Below are 23,450 nucleotides of genomic sequence, written 5' to 3'. Positions count from 1 at the left end.
CACTTTTATATTTTTCTTTAATTTGTTACTTTTATTATTAAATGCAGAATATAATAAACAATCAAATATTGAATAAAAATTGTAATACTGAATAAAATAGTAGGTTTTGGCAATACAATTTAAGAAAAAATGCAATTGTACTTATTAATATTACTAACAATTACAAATACATATATAACTTATTTCTTATTTGTTCGATAAATATGTACATGTAATATATATATATATATATATATATATATATGTACATATTATTTATTAAAATTATTTCATAAAAATAATTTGTTATTATTACATATCTTTTTGTACAAAGTAATTTGTATTGTTACTTAAAAAGTAGTCATTATGTCTATAATTCTCGGTGTCTTTTTTAGTGCTAGTACACATAAAATTAAATTGATAAGAAATTTCATATTTCTAAATTATGTTTTTATCAAACTATAAAAATAATATAACAATATAATAATTTCAATATAGATTGCTATAGATACATATGTAATAATATATGTAAAACTGTATGTGTGTGCATATATTTATACTATTTTTATACGGTTACTACCTGACAGAGTATAAGCTATAATTATTATTATTTATTGAAGTATATTAGGGAATTGCCAGTACAGCACGCTACGCGCGGAAGTTGAGAAACTTGTAAAAGTGCAAGCGAAGATGTTCGACTTTGAACTTGCTTTACTTGCACCTGGACTTTGGTCGCACATCGAGCTCGAAAATACAGGGACCTGTATCTAGGTATCCCTACCAAAAATCTGCAGAACAGCAAAGAATGAAAGACCAGTCGCGATCGCGCACCGGGCAGTAGTGTCAGTAGTAACAAGAAGACAAGTACAGAGATACGTAAAACTTGCGATAAGTAATTGCGGTCAAAGTCAGTCGTGTGCGATTCTAATAAATTTGTATGTTGATGTTTGTGAAAGACAGTCCAATTTGAAAAAAAAAAATAAATAAATAAAAAATATTGTCAGTATATTTTTAAATTCCAACTGTGTAAAGAATCCTAATATTGGAAGTTCCAATCTCCTTTTCGGCAACGATTCTAACATTTTCGTGGCACAATAAAATTATTGGTGGCTTTTCAGAGGATTGTCACCGAACTCTTGAACAAACTAAGACCTACAAAAACAAATACTGTTAAAATAGACATGTCAGTACAAAACTGATGAAAAACCAACTGACGCCACAACACAGCAACAAGAATAGCGGACAATCCAAACAGTAAGAAAATCATCAGGATCAACTCTCATGGAAATCTATCACTAGTAAGTCCAAATAATCACTTATTTCGAGTATTTAAATTACTGTATATCAGTAATTTAAGTATTGTATATCAGTAATTTAAGTACTGTATATTAGTAATTTAAATACTCGAAATAAGTGATTATTTAAATTTACTAGTAATAAATTTCCATAAGGGAAGCGACTGAAACCAGAGTAGAAATGATAGCGTCCAAGGTAGAGATGTAAAAAAAAATCGATTTTTTAAAGATCGATTTGTGTGTCACCATATATCGATTTTTTAGATCGATTAGATCGTGATACAATCATAAAAATTGTGAATCAATTTTCACTGAAACTATATTGCATTTTTTATTTTTAATCAGAAAGAAATATTTTTATCGGCTCTCAATATTAAGAATATAAATATGATGTTTTTTAAATCGGCCAACAGAGTCAAAGCACGAAAAATTAATTATTCGGAACTGTATCTCTTGGTTTGAGATCACTAAGTTCCATATATAAAGCGGGAATTTTATTTTTAACTTTAATTTTATTTTAATTTTATATGCGTTCACTTTATTACTTTTCTTCATTTGAAATATTTTGTATTGATATTAAACATGACATAAATCTATATATCTGATTCAAATACTTAAATTGAAAATATTTTTAAATTAAATATTTTATTTTAAAAAAATAGCAAAATGAATTAAACGCATTTAGTAAAATTAACTTTTTCTCAATGTAGGTAAAGTATGTATTATGTAACAATGTATTAATTTTTTAATAAAGTATATTAATATTATTATATATTTTTAATAATCTTTAAAAATATAAACCAACAATATTAATCCTTCTTTTTTAAATATAACTAATTTTTCAAAATCTTAACATATAAATGTCAATTTGACAATGAGTTATCACCAAGAGTCTTCTACTTTCTTGTATTTGTTTTGTCAATCTTTTATTATTTGCACAAAAATATGCGCTTTTAAATTTTTAAACTGTCTTTCTACATACTGATTTTGAATTGCGATCTTATTTGAATCGATTGTTTCAGGTTCGATTTTATCGTGAATCGATTTTTAACCTGGCGATCTGAATCGATTAGAAAAAACACTTCTTTAGAAAAAAATTGGTATCCCTAATCCAAGGACCAAGGCCGCTATGACAACGTCATGGGCAACGCATCATGTGGAGCAAGGAACTGGAGTATCATCTGTCAATGTTGGACCTCCAGCTACATCAACACCCATAAATGACCTGCAGCAGCGTCATCAGTCGACGTATAGCGATGCAAGTACCGTAAGTCGGGAATTTTATTATTGTAAGATGCGAATGTCAGAAAGCACTAACAACTAGACAGTCGACTGCGAACCCATTGTGGTTACCGAGCGAACCTGCGAGACGAGCTGTCAGAAAATCATCAGTAACGCAACAAAATAACGTGCGTAGAAATTTAGAATATTCGAGCAACAGCGAAACCGAGTTATCCTCGAACGTTGTTAACAAACGCGAATTTCCGTTTACTAGTTTTGACGGAAGCCCATTCACCCCATATGAAAGTCGACAGAAAAAACCGTATGTTAGCAAAGCTCCAAATCGAGTATCTTTGAAAAGGGAATTTTTACTATCTTCTTACACAAGCAACATTTTCGACGAAAATACTCAAACGGGAAACATTGCTGCAAATATACCTGTCACCATCGTAGACGACGAAACAAACGGACTCCGACAAATTAGCAACCAAATAGGACGAGGTACAAGCAAAAATAGGACCGACCTGCAGCTTCTCAACATTTTGAAAGAAATATGCGCAAAAGTAAATTCTCTCAATCGGCGAATAACGCAATTGGAGAATAAAATAAATATAAAATCACACGACGACATAAGAAAGAATCGACGAAGCAGCTCATCGTATTTTTTATCGTTGAAAGAAGCGAGGAAGATGATACCAGAATTCGACGGTACGTCGCAAAAACGACTGCGAGAATTTTTAAACATCAGCACGTACGCCATTCAAAATATTAATCCCGCGGAAGAAAAATCGTTGGTGCAAGCACTTTTATGTCTAAAGTTAAAAGGTAAAGCCTTAGAAGATTTCGAAAGGCGAGATATCCAAACGTTCGAAGAACTAAAGCAACAACTTAAGGTGTGTTACCAAACAAACAAGGAAAGCACGGCCATTTACAAATCAAATTCAATTCGCTTAAACAAAAAAGTAACGAATCAGTACAAACATTCGGGTGACGCGTCGATAAACTCGCTATGAAATTATATGAGTCCATGACAGAGGACGAAGATTATTCCGCCGCAGAAAAACGAATGATTTTTCAAACTGTACAAAAGCAAGCGTTGATAAACTTTCAAATCAGATTATACAACGACGACGTGAAGATACTCGTCCGTTCACAGCAATACGCGACGCTTCGAGAAGCGATAATCAACGCGAGCGGGGAAGAAAAATTTATTGCAAGAAATAGAGACGTATCTATCAGAAGTCGGCATTACACTTCTACGCGACAAATTATATAGATGATCATCTAGATGCAATTTTGGTATCTCATTTTTTTATATAGATATTATAAAAATATATATTATCTATATCCGTATTTTACATGAAAAATATTGTTATCTTTACTAAATTAAAATAATTTTAGAATAATGTTCAGATAATTTGATTTAGTCATAGCACATAAAAATACTTAAGTAATAGAAATTTAAACAGTAAATGATAAAAACTTAGATTTATTTTTTTACTTAGACTATAGACGTCTGTCGCGGCTAAACAATAATAATAGCAATAATGACAAGAAGACAAGAATGGAAATATGTAAAATTACAATAAATAATCGATAGGCGGTTACCGATAGAATTGAAATTGTCATATATCAGTATTGGAAGGCAGTATTAAAATAAGACAGTCTAGTTAAAAATTAAACAAACCGATTTAATTATAATTAAATATATTATCATAGAGTAATATATTTTCAAGTTCCATAAAATTCTAGTATAGAATCCAATTTAACATTCTTTTCGGCAATGATCCTAATTCTATGCTTCATCCAAAACACAACAATATTTAAGTAAATATTATCTGCGTATATTTCTGTGTATTTTTTAAATTTATCGCAATGCGAGCTTATGCAGCAAACTGCATATAAGAAAAGTTTCCGAATCTGTTTTTACAAAATAAAATCATATGGTAGTTATATTAATATTTTATTAATTACATATATTATTTTCAAAATAATTTTTTAAAATTTATTATCAAATATTTATATTGTACAATTTTTCAATTTTTAATATCAAATAAGATCTATAATAAGGTCTATAATAGAATAAAATCTTCTTAAAATTAAATTAAGAATAAGATTTTATAATATTTATTTGCTAAAACAATCCATTAAAATGCAAAGTACTGTAACATAAGTATATCATAAATCGCTATAATATATATGCAGATTTTAGAAAATCACTTTTCGATAATTGACAGATACAATTATTATACAAGAAATATTTGTATTACATAAGTATCCGCCTCGTTAAATTAATCGTCTGTTTCTTCAAGTATAACTCGAAACGTAGCTAGATAGGAAAAAGCAGTCGAGACGTACTAAAAAGTTTTAAAAATTGAATAAATATTTAATAATTTAAGTAATTATTTGTATTGCTTATGTATGGCAATGAAAATTATAAAAATGTTGTCACAAGCCAATATACATATAGATTTAGTATTAAAAATTGTTAAAAATTTATTATTGAAAATAAAATATGTTATCTATAGAATATAATTACCAAAAATATTGCATATAAGGACTTTCTTTAAATAATTTAATACTTATATTTTAAAAATAAAAGTAAATAAAAATGTTGGTGCAAGAGATCATTTAATACATCGTTTCAAGCATATTATATTTATTGAGTAGTGTAAAAAATAGTAACTATATTCATAAACAGACAAAATTATAATAATAACAAAAATATTATGATAAAATCAGTGAGACATAATAATTTAATGAAAACTCACAGACGCATAATAATTTAATGAAACGGTCGGTAACATGCAGGGTACATTCACAGCTATAGGTTGTTGGCTACGTAATAAAGTGTGCACAAAATTCTTCTGAAAATCAACTTTTCCATTGTACCACATTGATTCATACGCAGCGTGTGCAATATTAGTGCTCTAAAATATTGAGTTCTAAATATACATATATATATATATATATGTATATAAATATATACACTCCTCAAAATAATTAAAGAATCAGAAAAATTATCCCAAAATTTTTCTAATTCCATGAAACTTTAAATAGCTATAACTTTATTTCGCAAAATGAGAATTTAAATTTTAAAAGAGTTTTAAAGATTGAAATCTCTACTTTCGAAAGGTCATAGTTTTTTTCATTTTCTTTAATTCTGATATTTTTTTAAATATAAAAAATGACGAACATAAAATGGAAATTTTTAGTATATAAAAAGGCCAACTAATCGAGCATTATTAGATGATATAAGCTAAGTATTTATTCTATATAAGATAATACAGTACAAACGTTTCGACCGCACGCGGTCTTCTTCAGTATAGGAATTAAAAGTAGATGATCATAAGTGATTGTAAGTCGCAATTTTATCGCCAAATTCGTATGTCGGTTTTGCTATCAGCGGGAAATGGAGTATCGTGAAAATTTTCGTCTTGTCGCAATACGCGCTTAATGTAATATATTTTTCTATTTGTAACCAGTCCTCAGCGTGTATGGGGAACGGAAAATATGAGCCTTGCGGTATTTGATGTATAGCTTTCTTCAACTGCGCGATTATTGTTTCTACTAACATTAGTTTTAACTGTATTGTACCTTGCTGTATATGTGTGAGGTAGTCTAGCACGTTTTCTGCGTCACGTATCAGTTTGGTAATAACCGCTATCGTTGTTAAAAAATGTTTGGTAATGTCCTCGCGTTCAAAGAATGCCTGTATTTGTTCCCGTAATAATTTCTCGTTTCGCTGGACTATATTTTCTAGCGTTTTTATATGCGCTATTGTTGTATTTACTACTTTTAGTTGGTTTTTTATCGCGTACTGTATTGTTTCTTGATTATTATTTATTAGTTCTAATTGTTGATTTATGTTTTCCTCATCTGCTTCCAGCATACCAAACAACGTTTTTGCAATTGACCCTATCCTGTTTATTATTCCCCGGCGTTTATCAGCCGGTGGTTTGTATACGGTTTGGATTTGATTCATGAGGTTTCTTAAATATTTTATTTCTCTTTCCGCAATATTTTCGAAATTAACACACGCATCATTTTGATATTGGACGTGGAATTTCATGTCTTACATTTTTGCTGATGCTGCTGAATGTACTCTTCAAGTTGCTTATGCCTTTGAATCAAGTCTTCTAAATTACAATCGTTACTTTCAATTACAATTTACAATTGTTTCTTAACTCTAAAAACGTGTACTGTTACTTCTTTTTAGTATGGATCTAGGTAAATTCTAGTCATTGTCAAGTATTGTTACTCTCGGTCTTTTTTAGTGTCTTTTTTGTTTTTTATTTTCCAAACTACAATGGCAATACTAGATATTACGATTAAAGTTATTATTATTCCGCTTGAGGTCATGGGATAAATAAACTGTCTCTTTGTGTAAAACTTCTGTTCGTTGTTTCGTAAATTGTTGTCTATGTCGTTTATGTTTGTTCTTAACTCTATTAATTCTATGTTGTGTGTCCGTAGTCTCTGCAATACTTCCGTAAGCCTCTTATTATGGTTTTCTAAACTTGATTCATATATGACAATGTCGTCGAGATATACAAGACATTTGAGCCCTTGAATCCCGATCAATACTGAATTCATTAGCCGCTGGAAGGTCGCAGGTGTGTTCTTCAGTCCAAATGGCATTCTGTTGAATTCGTAGTATCCAAAAGGAGTTGAGAAGGCCGTTTTATTTTTGTCGTATTCAGCCATCGGTATCTGGTGGTAACCTGATGCTAAATCGAGCGTTGTAAAATATTTAGCGTTCCCCAGTTGGTCCAAAATGTCCGTAATATTTAGTAGCGGGAACGAGTCGCCTATTGTAAGGTCATTTATCTTTGGGAAATCTACAACTATCCTGAGTCTTCAGTTTCCGGATGCGTCAGCTTTTTTTGGTACTACTAACAGCGGGGCGTTCCATTGGCTAACGCTTGACCTGATAATGCCGGCATCTAGCATCTCTTTAACCTGTTTGTTTATTTCCGCCTTATGCTTCTCCGGCAGGCGGTACGGTCGTATGTTGACCGGTGCTGAATCGGCACGCGTGGTTATCTCATGTTCCACGGTCGCGGTGCAGCTCAGTGATTCTCCATTCGAAAGAAATAAATCGCAGTATTTTTCGCATATCCTGTGTATAACCAGTCGTTCCTCTTGATTGAGATGTTCTGTGCGTAGTAGTTGTCATATTTCTCTATTCCGCTTGGATGAATATCTTGGCGTTTCGGTATCTATGGCGCTAATTCCGTATGTCTGGTCCGTGTTTATGTTGTCTATCGTTACTAATGGCGTACGGATTTCAATCGTTTCGTTGGTTGTATTGATGACGCTGATCGGACATACAAAATTTTTCGACTCGACTAGGCAACGCCCTATATATACACCAGGTGCGGTTTCTGCGGCCCTTACGACTCCTACAGTGTTTTGATTCGTGGCGGCTTGAATGATTGTTTCGCTGCGCGGCGGCAACCGGATTTTGTTGTATGATTGAAGATTTAGTACAGAATCTCCTATTACGAGTTCTATCTCCCGTTTTTTGAAATTACACATTACTCCCTGTTTTCATAAGAAGTCCAATCCGAGGATCCCTTCATACTCCATAAGGAAATTGTCCTTGACAACGTAGATTGTGTGTTTGATCCGTTGTTTTCCTAAGTTGACAGTTGCTCGTATTTTTCCAATTGTTTGCGCTTTATGCCCTGTTATCCCTATCAATGTAAGCTTGCCTTTATAAATTAATGTGTCGTCCTTTAAATGCTTGAGCTTTATGAGGGATATGGTGGCCCCGGAATCGAACAGCATCTTTACTCTGTTGTTCCGCGCTTCGCGTATCGGCATCGTAATCAAATCTAAGCCCGTGGTATCCTACGGTACTTGCCTCATGTGTGATACGCGGTCAGTGCCCGTCGCCAGGCAGGTGTAATACGAGAAGTTATAGCTATTTAGGGCTATAACACACATTTATTTGTTGAGGTGTAACTTCGTTCCTCAATCATTGAATCGTACAATTGCATTGCTAATAAATCGACGCGTTGACCGAATTCTTGCGTGTTTTTGTTCGGTTTCTGTTTTAAAACGTTAAACTCCCATTGCAGGCTCACGGTGCTGCGCTTAGCTCTATAGCACTCCTCTAACTGTTGCTTCAATTTGTCGAATGTCTGTATGTCATGCGTCTCGAAATCTCGTAAAGCCTTCCCGTCGAATTTGGTGAACAAAATTTCTTGTACTAAGAATTCTTCATCCGCGGGATTAATTATCTTATGTGGTGTCTCATCGAAATCGGAGATCAGTGCGCGAGCTTCCTTCAAAGCTAAATATCTCGACGGAATACTTCGTCGATTCCTTATGTCATTTTCGGATCTTCCGTATGTATACGTTGCGTTGAGGTCGTCGCTATTCGTTTTGGGTTGATCCATGTGTCGCGTATTTCCGACTGATTGCCCGCTTCGTGTTGACCTTGGTTTCCTTGTATGTGCAGGGTGGTTGTATCTTTGGTTACGTAAGCGGTCCAATTCGTCCCTCATTCCCTGTTGTCCTTGGATAAATTTGTGAAGTAGCTCGTTGACCGGACTAGAGACGGGATGTCCGGCGTCGACATATTGTGCGGCGGCATTATTATCTATTATGTTTCTTAAACATTCGATTTCTCTGTCAACGTCTTCAGGGGGAGAGAAGAGGGGGGGGGCATGTTGGGATATTTCGTCTCATTTCGTCTCCTATTATACTACTGTCTACTAATACGGGTGAATAATTTCTCCTGACTGAAACGTGGTCACTAGATGTGCAAGTCGCGGATTATATTCCCTGACTATTGTTTGGGTTAGTCGGTTGGGGTTCGTTCCTGACCTGCTCAACTTCGGAATCGGAGCTAGTGCCTGAATATAGTCTATTGAGGTTTGCGCGTACGTTTTTGCGAATGTCTCGTGCAGCTTCTTTGGCTATCTGCACGGAGCCTACCGTACCGAATCTATATATAAATCGAGCTGGTCCGCTCCAAAATCGCGGTTTGAAAGTGACGCGTTTTTTTGGTCGTTCCGACATTAAAATAGTTTTTTTTTCCGCGCTTAATCCTAGTTACGCTCGCTGAGGAGGTAGTTCCCCGGTTTATTACAATAATTATTTCCGCACTTACAGTAGGAGTACGGCTCGCATTTTCGGCTACTCTGCTACGAATGCGGCGCTGCTGCCTTCGGTGTTAGGGTTGTCGGTGACTCGGCCCTAGTCCTGCAGTGGTAGGCTGGCAATTTTCCGCTTTGTCTTAAACACTTGTCACTAACTCACTGTCCTGACGATTCCTGCAGTTGACCGTGGTGAGTGGTTCCCGCTTTTAAAGGTATTTTATCCTTTTTACGTCTTGGTAGTACTTATGATTCAGCAGATCTTCTAAGATACGATTCTTCGGCAATCTCACCGCTGCCACCAAATTATGTTGTGCTCGTGTGAGACACGGGAGTATTTTATGGGATTGTTGCCGAATAAGAACTGGGAAGTCCGGACGTCGTTCAAGGAAGAAACATCTTTCTGCTTTTTTTTATCAATGTATTTTATTTAGAATGTCAGTGTCGCTGGCGTACAATTGTAGTTTGCTCTTGGTTCGCTGTGCGCACTAATGATTATCACGTTGAAATACACTTATACGTCTCGATATGTTTATTGATACTTTTAAATGAGCCCCCGAGTGTTTCGGGTGAGGCCTTTTTATATCTTCTAATCGGTTAGGCGGTCTAGGTGCACGCAAAAAAGGTTAATGGGACGCTTTGCGTGCATTTTTCGGAAATGGCCTAACGCTTGATGTTTGTATTTCGCAGCTGTTGCGCGCAAAAACTGCACCAGCATGTTGCGTTAGCATATGTCTTTTGAAATATAATACATGATGTAATGTTCATATTTTTATTTATATATTTCTAGTTATAGTTTTAAGGCTATAACAATAGTCCGTATTCTTTCTTTCATTTCTTGTGCGTAATAATCGTAATTATATGTTAGTTTCGGAGATTTTGTCAGTGGTGTCGGTAGTTCCGTCTATCGTTCATACATTAGTTCAAACGGGGTACATCCCGTTGCTGTGTGTGGTGTCGTATTATACTTAAATATTGCGAACGGTATCCATTCATCCCAGTTTATTTGATCTTCGTTAATATAATGTCGTAGGTATTTAGTCAGCGTGCAATGCGATCTTTCTAATTGTCGGTCGCGTCTCAAATTACGTTGCGACTTAATGCGTCAGCGTTTACGTTAGCGCTTCCGGATTTGTGTATTATTTCGTAGTCATATTCTTCCAATTTGAGTCTCCATTAGTCTTGACCCGGGGTCATTGACATTAAATAAACATATTAATGGTTTATGATCGATTATGATTTTAAATTTTGTAGCGTATACGTATAGTCTGAAATGTTTTACGGCTCATACTATCGCAAGTAACTATTTTTCGGTTGTATTATAATTTTGTTCAGTTCGCGATAAAAGTCTGCTGGCATAAGCAATTGGTCGGTCATTGTCTACTTTTCCTTGTGACAATACTGCTCCAATTGCATAGTCGGAAGCGTCGGTGGTCATTATGAATTCTTGTGTGAAATCCGGGTATTGTAATATTGGTGCAGTCATCAATTTCTCTTTAAGCGTTTCAAAAGCTGGTCCGTCGATCACTCAAATTTTTTTGCTTTTTTCGTGAGCTTTGTTAGTGGTTTGGCTATCTTCGAAAAATCATCCATTTTCTTATAGTATCCTGCGAGACCTACAAAGGACTGTATATCCTTTACCTTCTGTGGCCTTGGGAATTCTTTTATCGCTATTAGCTTCGATGGATCCGGAGATATTCCATTTTCTGAGATTATGCGACCCAAATAAATTACTTCTTTGCGTAAGAATTTGCATTTATCTGGCTGTAACTTTAAGTTACAGTGTTTTCGAAGTCTCTGTAATACTTCTCTAAGTCGTTTGTTGTGATCCTCTAGACTTGTTCCGTATATGACGATATCGTTGAGGTAAACTAGGCATTAACGGCGGTGAGATTTTGAATCGATAAGATTTTGAATCGTTACACCCGGGTGAGAATTTTGAGATCATGGCGTAACCCTATTTGGACGTTTATTAATGTCTGTTCTTTAATAGTTTGTTGAATCTTACGTTTATTCGCCGGGGTGTAGTTCCTTCCTTCAATCATTAAGTTGTATAGTTTCATTGCTAATAGATCGACGCGTTGACCGAATTCTTGTGTGCTTTCGTTCTATTTTTGTTTTAACGCATTGAATTCTAATTATAAGCTCGCTGTGCTGCGTTTGGATCTATAGCATTTCTCTAATTGTTCCTTCAATTTCGCGAATGTTTGGACGTCGTGCGTTTCGAGGTCTTGGAGGGCTTTTCCGTCAAATTTTGTGAACAAGATTTCTTGGATTAAAGACTCTTCGTTCGCGAGATTAATATTTTGCATAGCGTAAGTATACACGTTTAGGAATTTTTTAAGTTTATGTGATGTTCCATCAAATTCAGGATTCATGGTACGCGTTTCTTTTAGGGCTAAATGCATTAAAGGGAGACTTTGAACTGACAGTTTTTGTGATTGATTTCACTGTTTAGAATTCGGGCGTATTTTGTTACCCTTTTGACAAAACGTACTTTCGGCAATCCTACCGCTGCCACAAAATTATGTTATGCCCGTGAGAGGCACAGGATAGTTAAGAAATCGTTGCCGAATTGGAACTAGGAAGTTCAGGAAGGTCAGAAAGATATTTACACCCGTTTTGTAGTTTTACAGTAATTTTAATATAAACAGTTAGTTTTTTTATAACTTACAGTAGTCCAGAGATGGCGTGATTTACTCTATTCTTACACGTTTCGTGTGTTTTACTTGTATTCACAATCTTGATCGTAATTTTATTGCATATTGTTTACAAGTTAACTGGACCCGCGATCGAGTATTGTTAGCGGATTCTTTTTTATATCGGATAATTAGGTTACAAAACGCAAACAATGAAGGTTATTTGAACGCTTTGTTTGCACTTTGGATGTTTTCTTAATAAGCACTTACTCGACGTTAATCTCGTTTTCGGATTTCGTATGCTTACTCGGCGTAGCCTCATTTTTTGGATTTCGTATGCATGTCGAAATTCTTATTGCTTCAGCGCTTTCGCAAGTATGCATCTTACTAATATAAATAATGTTAGTAATTATAGTTATAGCTTTAAGGATTATAACACTTTGCATAATTTTTTTAAAGTTTAAACAAAAAGGAAAAACTCACGAATTTCTTTGTTATTTCCATTTATTTGTAAAAAGTTCACTAATTAAGAAGAATTCAGACTGAATTCTTTTTACTTATATAATAGAGCAAAGATTCAACTTTAAAAATTCATTTTTAAAATTCTTGTACGATGATTTTTAACGGAGTTATCAACGATTAAAGTGAAAATGACATTTTTTCTTTAATTTGCAATAACTTGATAAGAAAAGATCAAAATTTAAATTTTAAAAAAATGATTTTGCAGAGAAAACTTTAGATTTTAACGTAAAAATGTCAAAACATTTTTTAAAAATTATCCTGTATATGCGACATGTTTACAAAATAAAAGAAAATTTTCCATTTCGTTATGTTCGTCGCTTTCTATATATAAAAAATATCAAAATTGAAGAAAACGAAAAAAGCTATAACCTCTCAAAAGTAGAGATTTTAAGCTTTAAAATTCTTTTTTAAAATTTAAATTATTATTTTTCTAAATAAAATTACAGCTATTTAAAATTTGCCTATTTTTTGGTCAATTTTTTTTTTATTTCTTAATTATTTTGAGAAGTATACATTTATAAGTAACTTACTGCACTTAGCAGATGATCAGCTGGCCACGCGCATAAGTATACTTTTGCGAGAGATGAAATAAAGAAGATTAGAAATGTTGATTTTACTGACATTGGTTGTCGCTATTAAAACAGAAATTATAATATAACAAATAATGCTAATAACTTTTATGGTATATTTATGTTTTATTATGTCAAATAATATGGAGATGATTCTTAAATTACACGATGCGTATGAAAGAGTTATTTTGAATAAGGTGCACTTTTATAAAAGAAAATTTTGTTAAAATAATATAAAAAATAATAATGTGGTATATTGTTATAAAAATTTTTTGTTTAGTGCTTATAAACAAAATACTTTAAGAATACACTTTTATAAAATTGTATCTGCATTTTAGGAAAGACAATAATAAACATTTATTATTGTAGAAACTCACGCTGAGAAAAGTGCAGCCAGTAAATATGATAACTATTGTACTGACAGCCAGTGATGCTAACATCACATATCGAATAGAAAGAGTTACTTTTTTTCCATACCTGGAACACACAATACATTTATATTTATATAAATCTTGTAATTATTCGACTTTTTGAAAATGTTTTATATTTTTAAAGCAATAAATTAATATATTATAAAATATAATGAAACAAAACAGTCATATAAATGTTTGTTATGTATATTTTAAGCAGAAAATATCATATAAATTAAATTTATGTATTATATATATTTTCAACAAAAACGAACTTGCTTAGAAAAATTTATATTATATGAAAATTTTATTTCGTAATTATATTTTGTAATTTTAATCTACAAATACGTAATTTTAAGAAGCAAAACAATGTGTTTTTTAAAGCATAAAATGGAAAAATAAGAAAATTTTTAAAAACCACTGATTCTACGTTAAAATTAAAACTTCAAGTTTAAAAAAATGCGTTTTTAATTTGTAATCTAACGATAATTTTTCGTCGAGTTTTAGAGGTTTGAAAATATAATTTTCAAAATGGGAAGTGTTCCCTATTTTTTTCTGAATATATAGTGTATATACATATAGTATTGAGTATTATTATTTACCAGAGTAATTCTTGATGTTCTTCTATACAAGCACGTAACTCGGCAAATTTTGTGACTGCCCGAAATCTGCTCGATAAAATATCACATCTCGCCGATACGAACCACAATAGAAGCGCGATGAATATATTTGAGCATACCTGCGTATAACTTTGATATATAAGTAGTATGTGATGTAAATAAATGATGGTCTTCAAAGGTTGATAGTCTACAGAGAAAGGATAATCTATGTCGATAGGAAACGGATGCGGTTCTACGATAGGACTAATAATAAGCAGCAGACCGGTTACAGTGAAGGCGCATACTGAACCTACATAAATTGATTTACAACTATCAATATATTGATGAAAAACGTTCCTTTCTGTTGGTTTCGCATGCTTGCAATAATTCTCCAATTCATAAATTACGTACTGTAATTGAATCATAATATTAGATAATTGTTCATGACATGAACAAAAATATAATGCAATTGAATATTATTTTGCATAATATAGTTTATATTTTATATTAATTAATATTTTTTTACAAAAATATATGTGCGTGTATATATGAATTCAAGATTAATAATTTCAAAATATAATTTTTATACAAAAGAGCAAAACATGATATATGCGTATAAAAAATAGAGTAATAAATAAATTTTCCAATGTTAAATATATAATTAAATGTATAATTAATATATTAAATTATATTAATTTATTACATTACAGATAAATTACAAATAATTCAATTCAAATTGAAGAATATTGCATTTGAACAAAGATAACCCAGATAGCACAAGCTATTCGAAAAGAATTCATTTGTATGTCACCAATTTTGAGTCCTTTTCAAATACATATAGAATTCATTTTATAAAATAGAATTCATTTTTATAAAATGAATTCTATATGTATTTGAAAAGGGACTCCAAATTAGTGACATACTGGTGACATACAAATGAATTCTATTCGAATAGTTTGTGCTATCTAGGAAGTCATTATTTTTATTTTGCAAAAGAATTAACAATATATATATATATGTATATATAAAATTCTATTTTTATTATTATAAAACTGTGTTTATTATTTAAAATAATACCGTTTAGCTTCTTACTTGGAGACTATCATATTGACTCGAGAAGCAAATTATTTGCAGTGGAACTTCTGTAGTAGTGCATAACTCACAGCATAATTTCATTATCAGAAATAAATCTGATCGATTGACATAAATTGTATATATTATTGCAATCATCATAATCAATCCATGCAGGATAGAAAAATAGCGAAATATCTTATTACATATCTTTTCTCCTTTTGTAGCAGTGAGTGGTAATGGCCAGCAGCAGGCAAATAACAAATCCGCTTTCAAAAACGCGATCAGTTTCTCGATTGTCAATGTATTTGCCATAACAATTGTGTTAGGATTATTCTCTTATATTATCGTATTACATGAGATGCACAAGATTCAAACTGTCTTTGTCGACAGAGGATATCTATCGTGTATTTCGCGCGAAGAATTACGTATAATTTAATTACTATCCAGATATATCAACTGTAAGCATGAAACTTTTTAGATAATGTAACGCACGCAACCCTTCTGACGCACATTTCCTGTCTTGTAGTTTTGCTTCTAGCAGAGAATCATGTGTTTAAGTCTACAAATTATTCAACCAGCGAATAATGTATCGACGCTGAGCTCTACTATAATTGTACAATTATCTTCCTTACTTTACTAGACATAATTTTAATTTCTATAAGTATCGGCAAATGGTGGACGGTAATGAAGGAAAATACGTAACTATCAAATAATATTATGAACACAATATTGATACAAAGTTAGTATTGTCATATAATTTCTTTTGAGAAATTTAATATACATACGTTTAATGTACTTTATTGGGCGTGTGTGGATGTGTGCGTGTGTGTATGTGTATGTGTGTGATTAATTATTTATGTTAGTGTTACAAAAGTTAATTATTATACGCAAAAGGTTTGAAGTTTACCTATTTCACTATAAGTTTTATATATTAATTACAATTAAGTTAAAGTAATTAATTATTTATTAATATTTGTTTTATGTAAAATTATTATTAATTTCTTTGGATTTACATTTAAATTTACAACTTTGTTTTTATATAAATGTAATAATAACAATTCTCAAATATATTATTTTGTTATTTCCATTTATTGTTATATTGCTTAAACTTATTTCAAAAAATAAATTATTATATATTATTATTAATATATTTATATTGTATAATTACTATTAAATATTATATTATTACTAAAATTGTAGTAAAATTTAATTTGTAGATTATTTTGTTATTTACGTTTATTGTTACTCGCTACATTAGAACTTTTTTCAAGTAATGCTAATATGTAATTGTATTAAAAAACTAAATTTTTTTTTAAATTTTGGTATTAAATATTTAAAGAAAAAACGGATTATTAAAAGCTTCTAAAAATCAATTCTTTAAAAAAAAAAAATTTGCATTTTTTGTTGACTATGCCTGGTTTTTAATAGCTTATTTTTTCATTTTCAATAGCTAATTTTTAATTTTACTAAATATATAATATTATATCTAAATATTAACTTTTTCGTTGAGTTTATATAATAGTTATTTATATATAATATAGTTAAGAAAAATGTGACGTCACGTACACTTCTTAACGCGAGGCAAAGGCTGATGAGTAGTCGCATCAGAATAAGAGAGCGAAAATGAGCGAGAACAAGATCTTCGAGAGACTTAGCGCCGCGAAAATTAATAATAATTATTATTAATGCGTTTTATTTTATTTTATTTTATTTTCGGGAGCCTTGCCAAGAAAGAAAGAATGTTATTGTTGAGGAGGCAGGAAAAACAATCGGGGAATCAAATATCGAGGCAAAAACGAGGTCAATAATAAACGAGGCCGACCTTGATTACTGGTGCAAACTAACGAGAACAAAGGCGGCCGAAAGAAAGGAATTCGGCCGGAGCGGACTGCGAGAAGAGAATGGGGGTTCTCGCAAAAAATCTGCGTAGTTGACTAGCGAGTGCGTACTTACCCCCGACTCGCCAGATTGACCCTACCATATCGATTGCGAGCGGACATTTTCGGTAGATTGGCGCTACTGCTCGACCCCGAAAGACGTCTGCCGAGAAAGAGAAGAGAGATTGCTAGAGACCCGGAAGCTACCGCGAGAACGATAAGAGAGGAGATTCCTTCTGGTGAAGCTATTCTTACTGTATAATTAATACATCCGCTCTGTGAATCCAAGTTTCGATCGTTCTGACTCGACGTTATTTCTAGTAAATTGTTGGCGCAGGTTCTGCTCGTATTTCGAGGTTTGTTTTTTTTTGTTTTATGTTAGTGATAAAGCGATTTAAATGATATTTAAAAAATTGATTAAAAGAAAAAAATGAAAGTATCGATTATATTAATAAAATAATTTAGGATATTCTTTTCGGGATATGTGTGCTGTTAAGGGGATGCCGGATGTCTGTTTTATCGATCAGATGATTATAGATTTTTCTGCACCAAAATCTTTTTATTGGTTTAATAAAATAATAAATACTTTTCCACAATTAAAACACGTACAGAAACAAAGTGGGAACCTACTGATTTTATGTTAAAAACAAGAAAAAATTTAAAAACTAAAATTTCTTTATCGACTTCTGTCGTCAGGTCAAAAAAAATAATTGTTTAATATAAAAGTTCTGCTGTTTGTACGTACAAAATAAGATAGGTTCCGACTAGAAATTGAATGAAGAAGTATTAGTATATTTTTAAATATAAGTTTAAAAGCCTAATAAATAAGAAAACAATGCAGAAAATTTTCACGCATATGTGTTGTATACGTGCATATGTTTAGACATGTGTGGTGCTAACCTATCATGTGTATATGTGTATACGTGCATATGTTTAGATATGTGTGGTGCTAACCTATTGGAGTTCGGCCGTCTCTCCGGCATCCCTTTAAGAGTAAAAAATGTAATGTTATGTATAAGATTATATAAATTTTTTTATGTGGCAGTATTAAATAAATAAAAATCGAATATATGATTAATCGATTGAAAATATTGATTGATTAAAATAAAACTATCGATTATTTCGATTAATTGAGGAACATCGTTCATCCCTAATTTGAAACCGAGGGGACCATCAATGTTAAATTAATTAATCGCGAAAATCGCGACGGCCCTGAGGACCCGGAAGCGCCACTGGTGGCCTGTTGAAATATTAATGACGGCATGTTTTCTGCAGGTCAATCGCTCGCTATTGTTCGGCGAACCGGTGAGCAGATAGAAGGTCTGAGGAGAGCGATTACGAGTGGATTCTTAGAGACTCGGAAATCGGTAAGACAAATTACGTCATATCGTTCAGTCAATTATTTTAAATATCATAATAATATCGTACATTAGATCGTCGCTGTAAGTTATATTTCCTACTTTTATATTGTTGTCGCGGTTAAAATGTTAACGACGGAGACGCTCTTTCTCCCAGCAAATCAGTCAATTTATATATTGTGTCGCTTCTACTTCGTATATGTATTTATTCTATCGTCTCTGTATTATTATCGTGCATATCGAAGCGTTGAGGTCGTACATCTTATATATCAATATATTTTGTGTATTTCGTTTATTCGACATTTTTCCTAGTGTATATTGCGTATATTTCGTTTGTCGCATGTGTCGTCGTATACTGCTGAGAATAATTCGAAATCATATTTGCATATTGCGTATTTTTTATCGAAAGTCATCGTGCGTTATACTTTTGTCGCTACCGAATTATCTTCGTTGCGCAGAAAGAAATTTGTAAGATTGAAAGAGAAAAATTACATCTATTACTGAGATCACGTATATTTTATTACTATATAGCTACTAATTTATACGGCTGCTATTAAAGCTTATTGCAATATTCTACGCTTCTATACTTCGTTGTTATTACACTGAAAAAATTATTGAATACGAATAAATATTTATTTCAATATTGCCTAATAAATCATTTATTTGAAACTAATAATATTGATTTGATGTAAAAAATATTTTATATAAGAAAATCCTTTTAAAGGCAGATAAATATTTATTTGTTTCAAATAAAATAATTTATTAGGCAATATTGAAATAAATATTTATTAATTTAATAATTTTCTTTCAGCGTATGATCGAGAGCAAATTAGTTACTGAAGGAGAAATTGATACTCGCTACATTAGCACAGCTAACAATAAATTTGTGCACTCATTAAACAATCAATTATGATCTTCAAGATTGCAATTTAATTTATTAATTCTTTTGTTCTCGATCAACTATAAGTAATTACGGGGATAATCTATTGTTATCTGTTCTCTAATATTTTTTTCTATTTTTTGTTCTTTTTACTATATTTGTTATTGTTTACCTTATTATTTCCATGAATTGAGTTACAATTTTGCCATCACAATTGATTATAAAATTTTTTTTGAAATTGGCTTATTAAAACTTCATTGATTTACCACATTTCTTATCTAATTTCTATTGATTATGTATAAATTTGTTGTATAAATTAGTTATTGTTTTTAATTAACAAAATTGCTTAATTTATGATTTATATATATATATATATATATATATATATATATATATATAGATTATTTAAAACTTTTTTCTTTCATCTTTTTGAATAAATTGCCTTCTGCCTTTGTACTGAAAATTTATATCGCATTAATGAATACATAATATTTATTGAACGTTACGTTTATTAAAATATTATAAATTTAATCAAATAAAAATAAAGTAAAATCAAGTAAAAAGTATCCTAGTGCGATATAAATTAAAAGTATTTGCATAATATTTTTAAACAAAAAAAATTTTAACGCTGTTCATAATTCTCTATTCCCCCCTTCGGTCTCTTACATAATAAAAAGATGATTTTTTAAATTTAATTTTTCTTTACGTATTTGTTCATAAATGCTTATATAAAAACAATAATACGAAAAAATGTTTTTTCTTTAAAGAAACCTTTTTGAATTGACTTATTGAATTGTTTTAATTTAAAAAAATTTTCTAAAATTGAAAATACAATTTTTCCAAAGTTTCTTTTCTTATAGAGATGACGCTTTGCAAAAAATATTTCTCTGAAAAAATGATAATTTATGCAATTTATATAGAATTTCTTTTCTGGTATTAGATGCAACATATTTAAAAAATTTTAAACCATATTTTTACGCTTTTTTTTTGCATAAAATGTAATATAAGTCTAAACTTATGTATTTTAGTTATAAATACAAAATATCTGCATTTATTTTAATGCTTATTTTATATTTTTCATTGTTTATATTTATTATAACATATTTCAATAATTCTGAATTCTAAATAAATTGCACAAATCATTTTTTGAAAGAAATATTGAGAATCTTTTCAAGACGTCTTCTACAACAACTTTGTGAATTTTTATTTTATTTTATGAATGTTAATTTAAATACACAATTTAATAAAAGAATTTTACAACAATTTCTTGTAAAAGACATTTTTTATTAACGTATTTTTTATATCAAGAATTGATAAACATAGACATGTCAAGAAAAATTAAAAAATATTTTTTTTCTATGTATGAGAGAAAAGGTGGTGATTAGCTATGCTAAAAAACTTTTTTATTTAGAAATACGCAAATACTTTTAAATTATTTCGCACGGGAGCACTCTCCCCATCTTATCCGGCTACAGCCTTTCTCTTATGTATTGTGCATTAATCAAATTTTTTTTAAGATATTGTTCGACATTATACTTTCTTATATTTCGTCTATGTGCATTAAAATTTTTGTAAAATTAAAGTGTGTAAGACGGATTTTCGTGGAATTTTTTTGCTATTTCACTATCTTTACTTATTATTGAAATAAAGAAATTTAATCGACTTATTGTGAGCTTGCTCGAGAATAATATTGGATGATTGTGTTACTGTGTTTTCGCGTATTTTTATGCCTGGTTGTTCGACGTGTGTTCTGATATGTATGTGATAGGCTTATTGTTTGCTTACTTAATACCGATTTCCAAATAAAATTCTACTTTAGATCGTTAATTATTTGGGTTTCGAGGATTTACAGTATGTTAGGAAAATAAACTTTAATTTTGATATTTATCTCGTTTTCGTTAAATAATGATTATCTCGCGTGTTTGCATTTTGTTTGAAAACATAAAAAGCATAAATTCAGAGTAAGATGCGCAACTAGAACGTGTATAATTGTCAATTAGTCAAACGAATTAGGAATTGTGCTTACACAGAATATCAACGAGAGCACTCAGCTTTCGCGAGTAGAACTTATCCGATCCGTAAAGAAAAATTCGGTAACTGAACAGAAATGCTTAGCAGTAGTATTGGATATTAAGAAATTTCGACTATATCTGGAAGGATATAAGTTTACGGACGTAACAAACCATTGAAATTTACTCTCAAATATGATTATTAAATCGTACATTGAAAAGGGGCGTTGCCATGTGCTGGATGCTTTATCAAGAATGTTTGATACCAGGATTTCAATGATAGTTGCCGTAGAGGTGGTATTATTGCAAATACCAATAACGACTGATATACAAAATGTTTCGCAGACGTAGAAAATAAAGTCAGATTTCACTGATTGGCGGATCGTGGATAATTAGCTTTATTTCTATAAACCAAAAACTATTGTATCTGATATCTGGATCGGTAGAAACTAGTGTTACCAATGCATGTATTGTCATCGGCCTCACAGACCATTGCTACCAAACTGGTATCGAAATTCTAGTTTGTTTCGGACGTAAAATTCTATTTCTGACCGTATACGAATTTGTTGACTTAAACGATAATTTTGTTGGGAAATCGCATATAAAAGGTCTTAAACCCTACCATTTTTGTACTTTCAGATCGTTGCGAAATTACTTATTGCTGTCGAAGTGAGCACGTCGCGTTGAACATGACCGATCCTTGGCAAAATTTCAAACGCCGCCATGCAGAGTCACTCCGCGAAATAGCGCAAAGGTTGCCGGAGTATCCTATGGACACTGACGATTTGATGAAAGACAGTTTGTTCCGCTTATACGACGTTTATGCAGTTTATAAAGTTCTGAAGGCAAAATTCCCGACCATTCGGGACTACGGAATACAAACTGAAAAAACCTGGTCCGTAGATCAAGCCCTTTACGACGTCATTGGCCCGAATTTCGCCAAGACCAAAAATGAGACTGCACAAACTTCTGTCATGGATCGACACATGATGGAATTTTTTACCAAACGTTGTAGCGATTTCATGAAGAACTTGCGTCGGTATCAGGATTGTGGAACTGAGAAGACCTTGTCCGTGGATCAAGCCCTGTGCGGGTTCTTTGATCGGTATTTTGTCGAAACTAAGGATGCGACAACACAGACCGATGCGTATCAACGCACAATAGGGACTCAAACAACTGAAGCGTGGATTGATCATAGCCGATCTCCGATTTCTCCTAAAAAACGCCCGCACCATAGTCCGTCCCCGGTGCAAGAAAAATTGCCAAAAATGCAAATTTTCCGTCATACTCAATCATCCACGCTAACTAGGAGACCGAACATGTGTTGGAACTGCGGAAGTACGGATCATTTTTATTCAAGATGCCCAAATCCTAGAGTCGACCCTTTTTGCTACGGATGTGGCCGACGCGGGGTCACATTGAGATTGTGCCCGGTCTGCGGCCCCGATTGGAAGAATCTCGGGCCGTATCACCCCGAAAGGGGCCATCTGGGGACAAGGAAGTTCTCCTAGATTGCTGCCGTTTACGTTTTTTATTCTTTTTTTTTATATTCATTTATTTTTGTTGCTGCCGTCAAGACTTCTCCCGCCGCACGAAGAGAATTTTGTACGGATTTGGAATAAAGAGAATTGAGACTTTAGATACTTAATTATGAATTTATTTTATTTTATATTTGCATTTACCAAACTCCTAAAATCCATAAGATTTGAACTTTTGATAGCTTGTCTGCACATTGCACGTTTTTTTGGAGTTGGAATTACTGGTAACATGGCGAGATTTGGGAGAAAATAATCATTTTTAGCATATGAATAATAAATCAATATATAATGAATAATAAATCAATATAAAAAACTTAAAAATTAAAAAAATAAAAAATATTTTATTAAATAAATTTATTATACATATAATA

At 31.8% G+C, this 23,450-nt stretch overlaps 2 protein-coding genes across 4 annotated transcripts; one reads left to right on the top strand and one right to left on the bottom strand.

The window, feature by feature from the left end:
- The first annotated feature begins 841 nt into the window (after window positions 1–841).
- Window positions 842–23,189, top strand: LOC114946350 (uncharacterized). Of its 3 annotated transcripts, none has more exons than XM_029322801.2 (4): window positions 842–1,233; window positions 2,297–2,541; window positions 18,570–18,661; window positions 22,181–23,189. In XM_029322801.2, exon 4 carries the CDS (start codon window positions 22,231–22,233, stop codon window positions 23,050–23,052), a length of 822 nt encoding a protein of 273 aa, XP_029178634.1. In that variant the 5' UTR covers window positions 842–1,233; window positions 2,297–2,541; window positions 18,570–18,661; window positions 22,181–22,230; the 3' UTR covers window positions 23,053–23,189. The 3 variants fall into 3 exon arrangements, with proteins under 3 accessions (XP_029178634.1, XP_085344155.1, XP_029178633.1); XM_085488029.1 differs by having other exon boundaries at window positions 842–1,277; XM_029322800.2 differs by lacking the exons at window positions 842–1,233; window positions 2,297–2,541 and adding an exon at window positions 17,395–17,650.
- LOC114946351 (uncharacterized) lies at window positions 4,752–16,005 on the bottom strand. Its single transcript, XM_029322802.1, has 6 exons — window positions 15,436–16,005; window positions 14,347–14,753; window positions 13,712–13,811; window positions 13,296–13,397; window positions 5,267–5,425; window positions 4,752–4,852 (listed from the first exon to the last, which is right to left on the bottom strand). Exons 1-6 carry the CDS (start codon window positions 15,727–15,729, stop codon window positions 4,787–4,789), a joined length of 1,128 nt encoding a protein of 375 aa, XP_029178635.1. The 5' UTR covers window positions 15,730–16,005; the 3' UTR covers window positions 4,752–4,786.
- Window positions 23,190–23,450: the final 261 nt, after the last annotated feature.

The sequence above is a fragment of the Nylanderia fulva genome, unplaced genomic scaffold (genome assembly GCF_048542155.1).
Source record: "Nylanderia fulva isolate GAGA-0341 unplaced genomic scaffold, ASM4854215v1 Scaffold61, whole genome shotgun sequence".
Taxonomy (NCBI): Eukaryota; Metazoa; Arthropoda; class Insecta; order Hymenoptera; family Formicidae; genus Nylanderia; species Nylanderia fulva.
Note: the sequence above shows the minus strand (reverse complement) of the source record. Positions and strands in the feature narration are given on the sequence as shown.

Coding starts and splice junctions, on each gene's coding strand:
- LOC114946350 (XM_029322801.2), top strand. CDS start 22,231: ATGACCGATCCTTGGCAAAATTTCAAACGCCGCCATGCAGAGTCACTC.
- LOC114946351 (XM_029322802.1), bottom strand. CDS start 15,729: ATGGCAAATACATTGACAATCGAGAAACTGATCGCGTTTTTGAAAGCG. Junction 13,812..14,346: donor GAACATCAAGAATTACTCTG/GTAAATAATAAT, acceptor TGTGTGTTCCAG/GTATGGAAAAAAAGTAACTC. Junction 13,398..13,711: donor CTGGCTGCACTTTTCTCAGC/GTGAGTTTCTAC, acceptor CTGTTTTAATAG/CGACAACCAATGTCAGTAAA.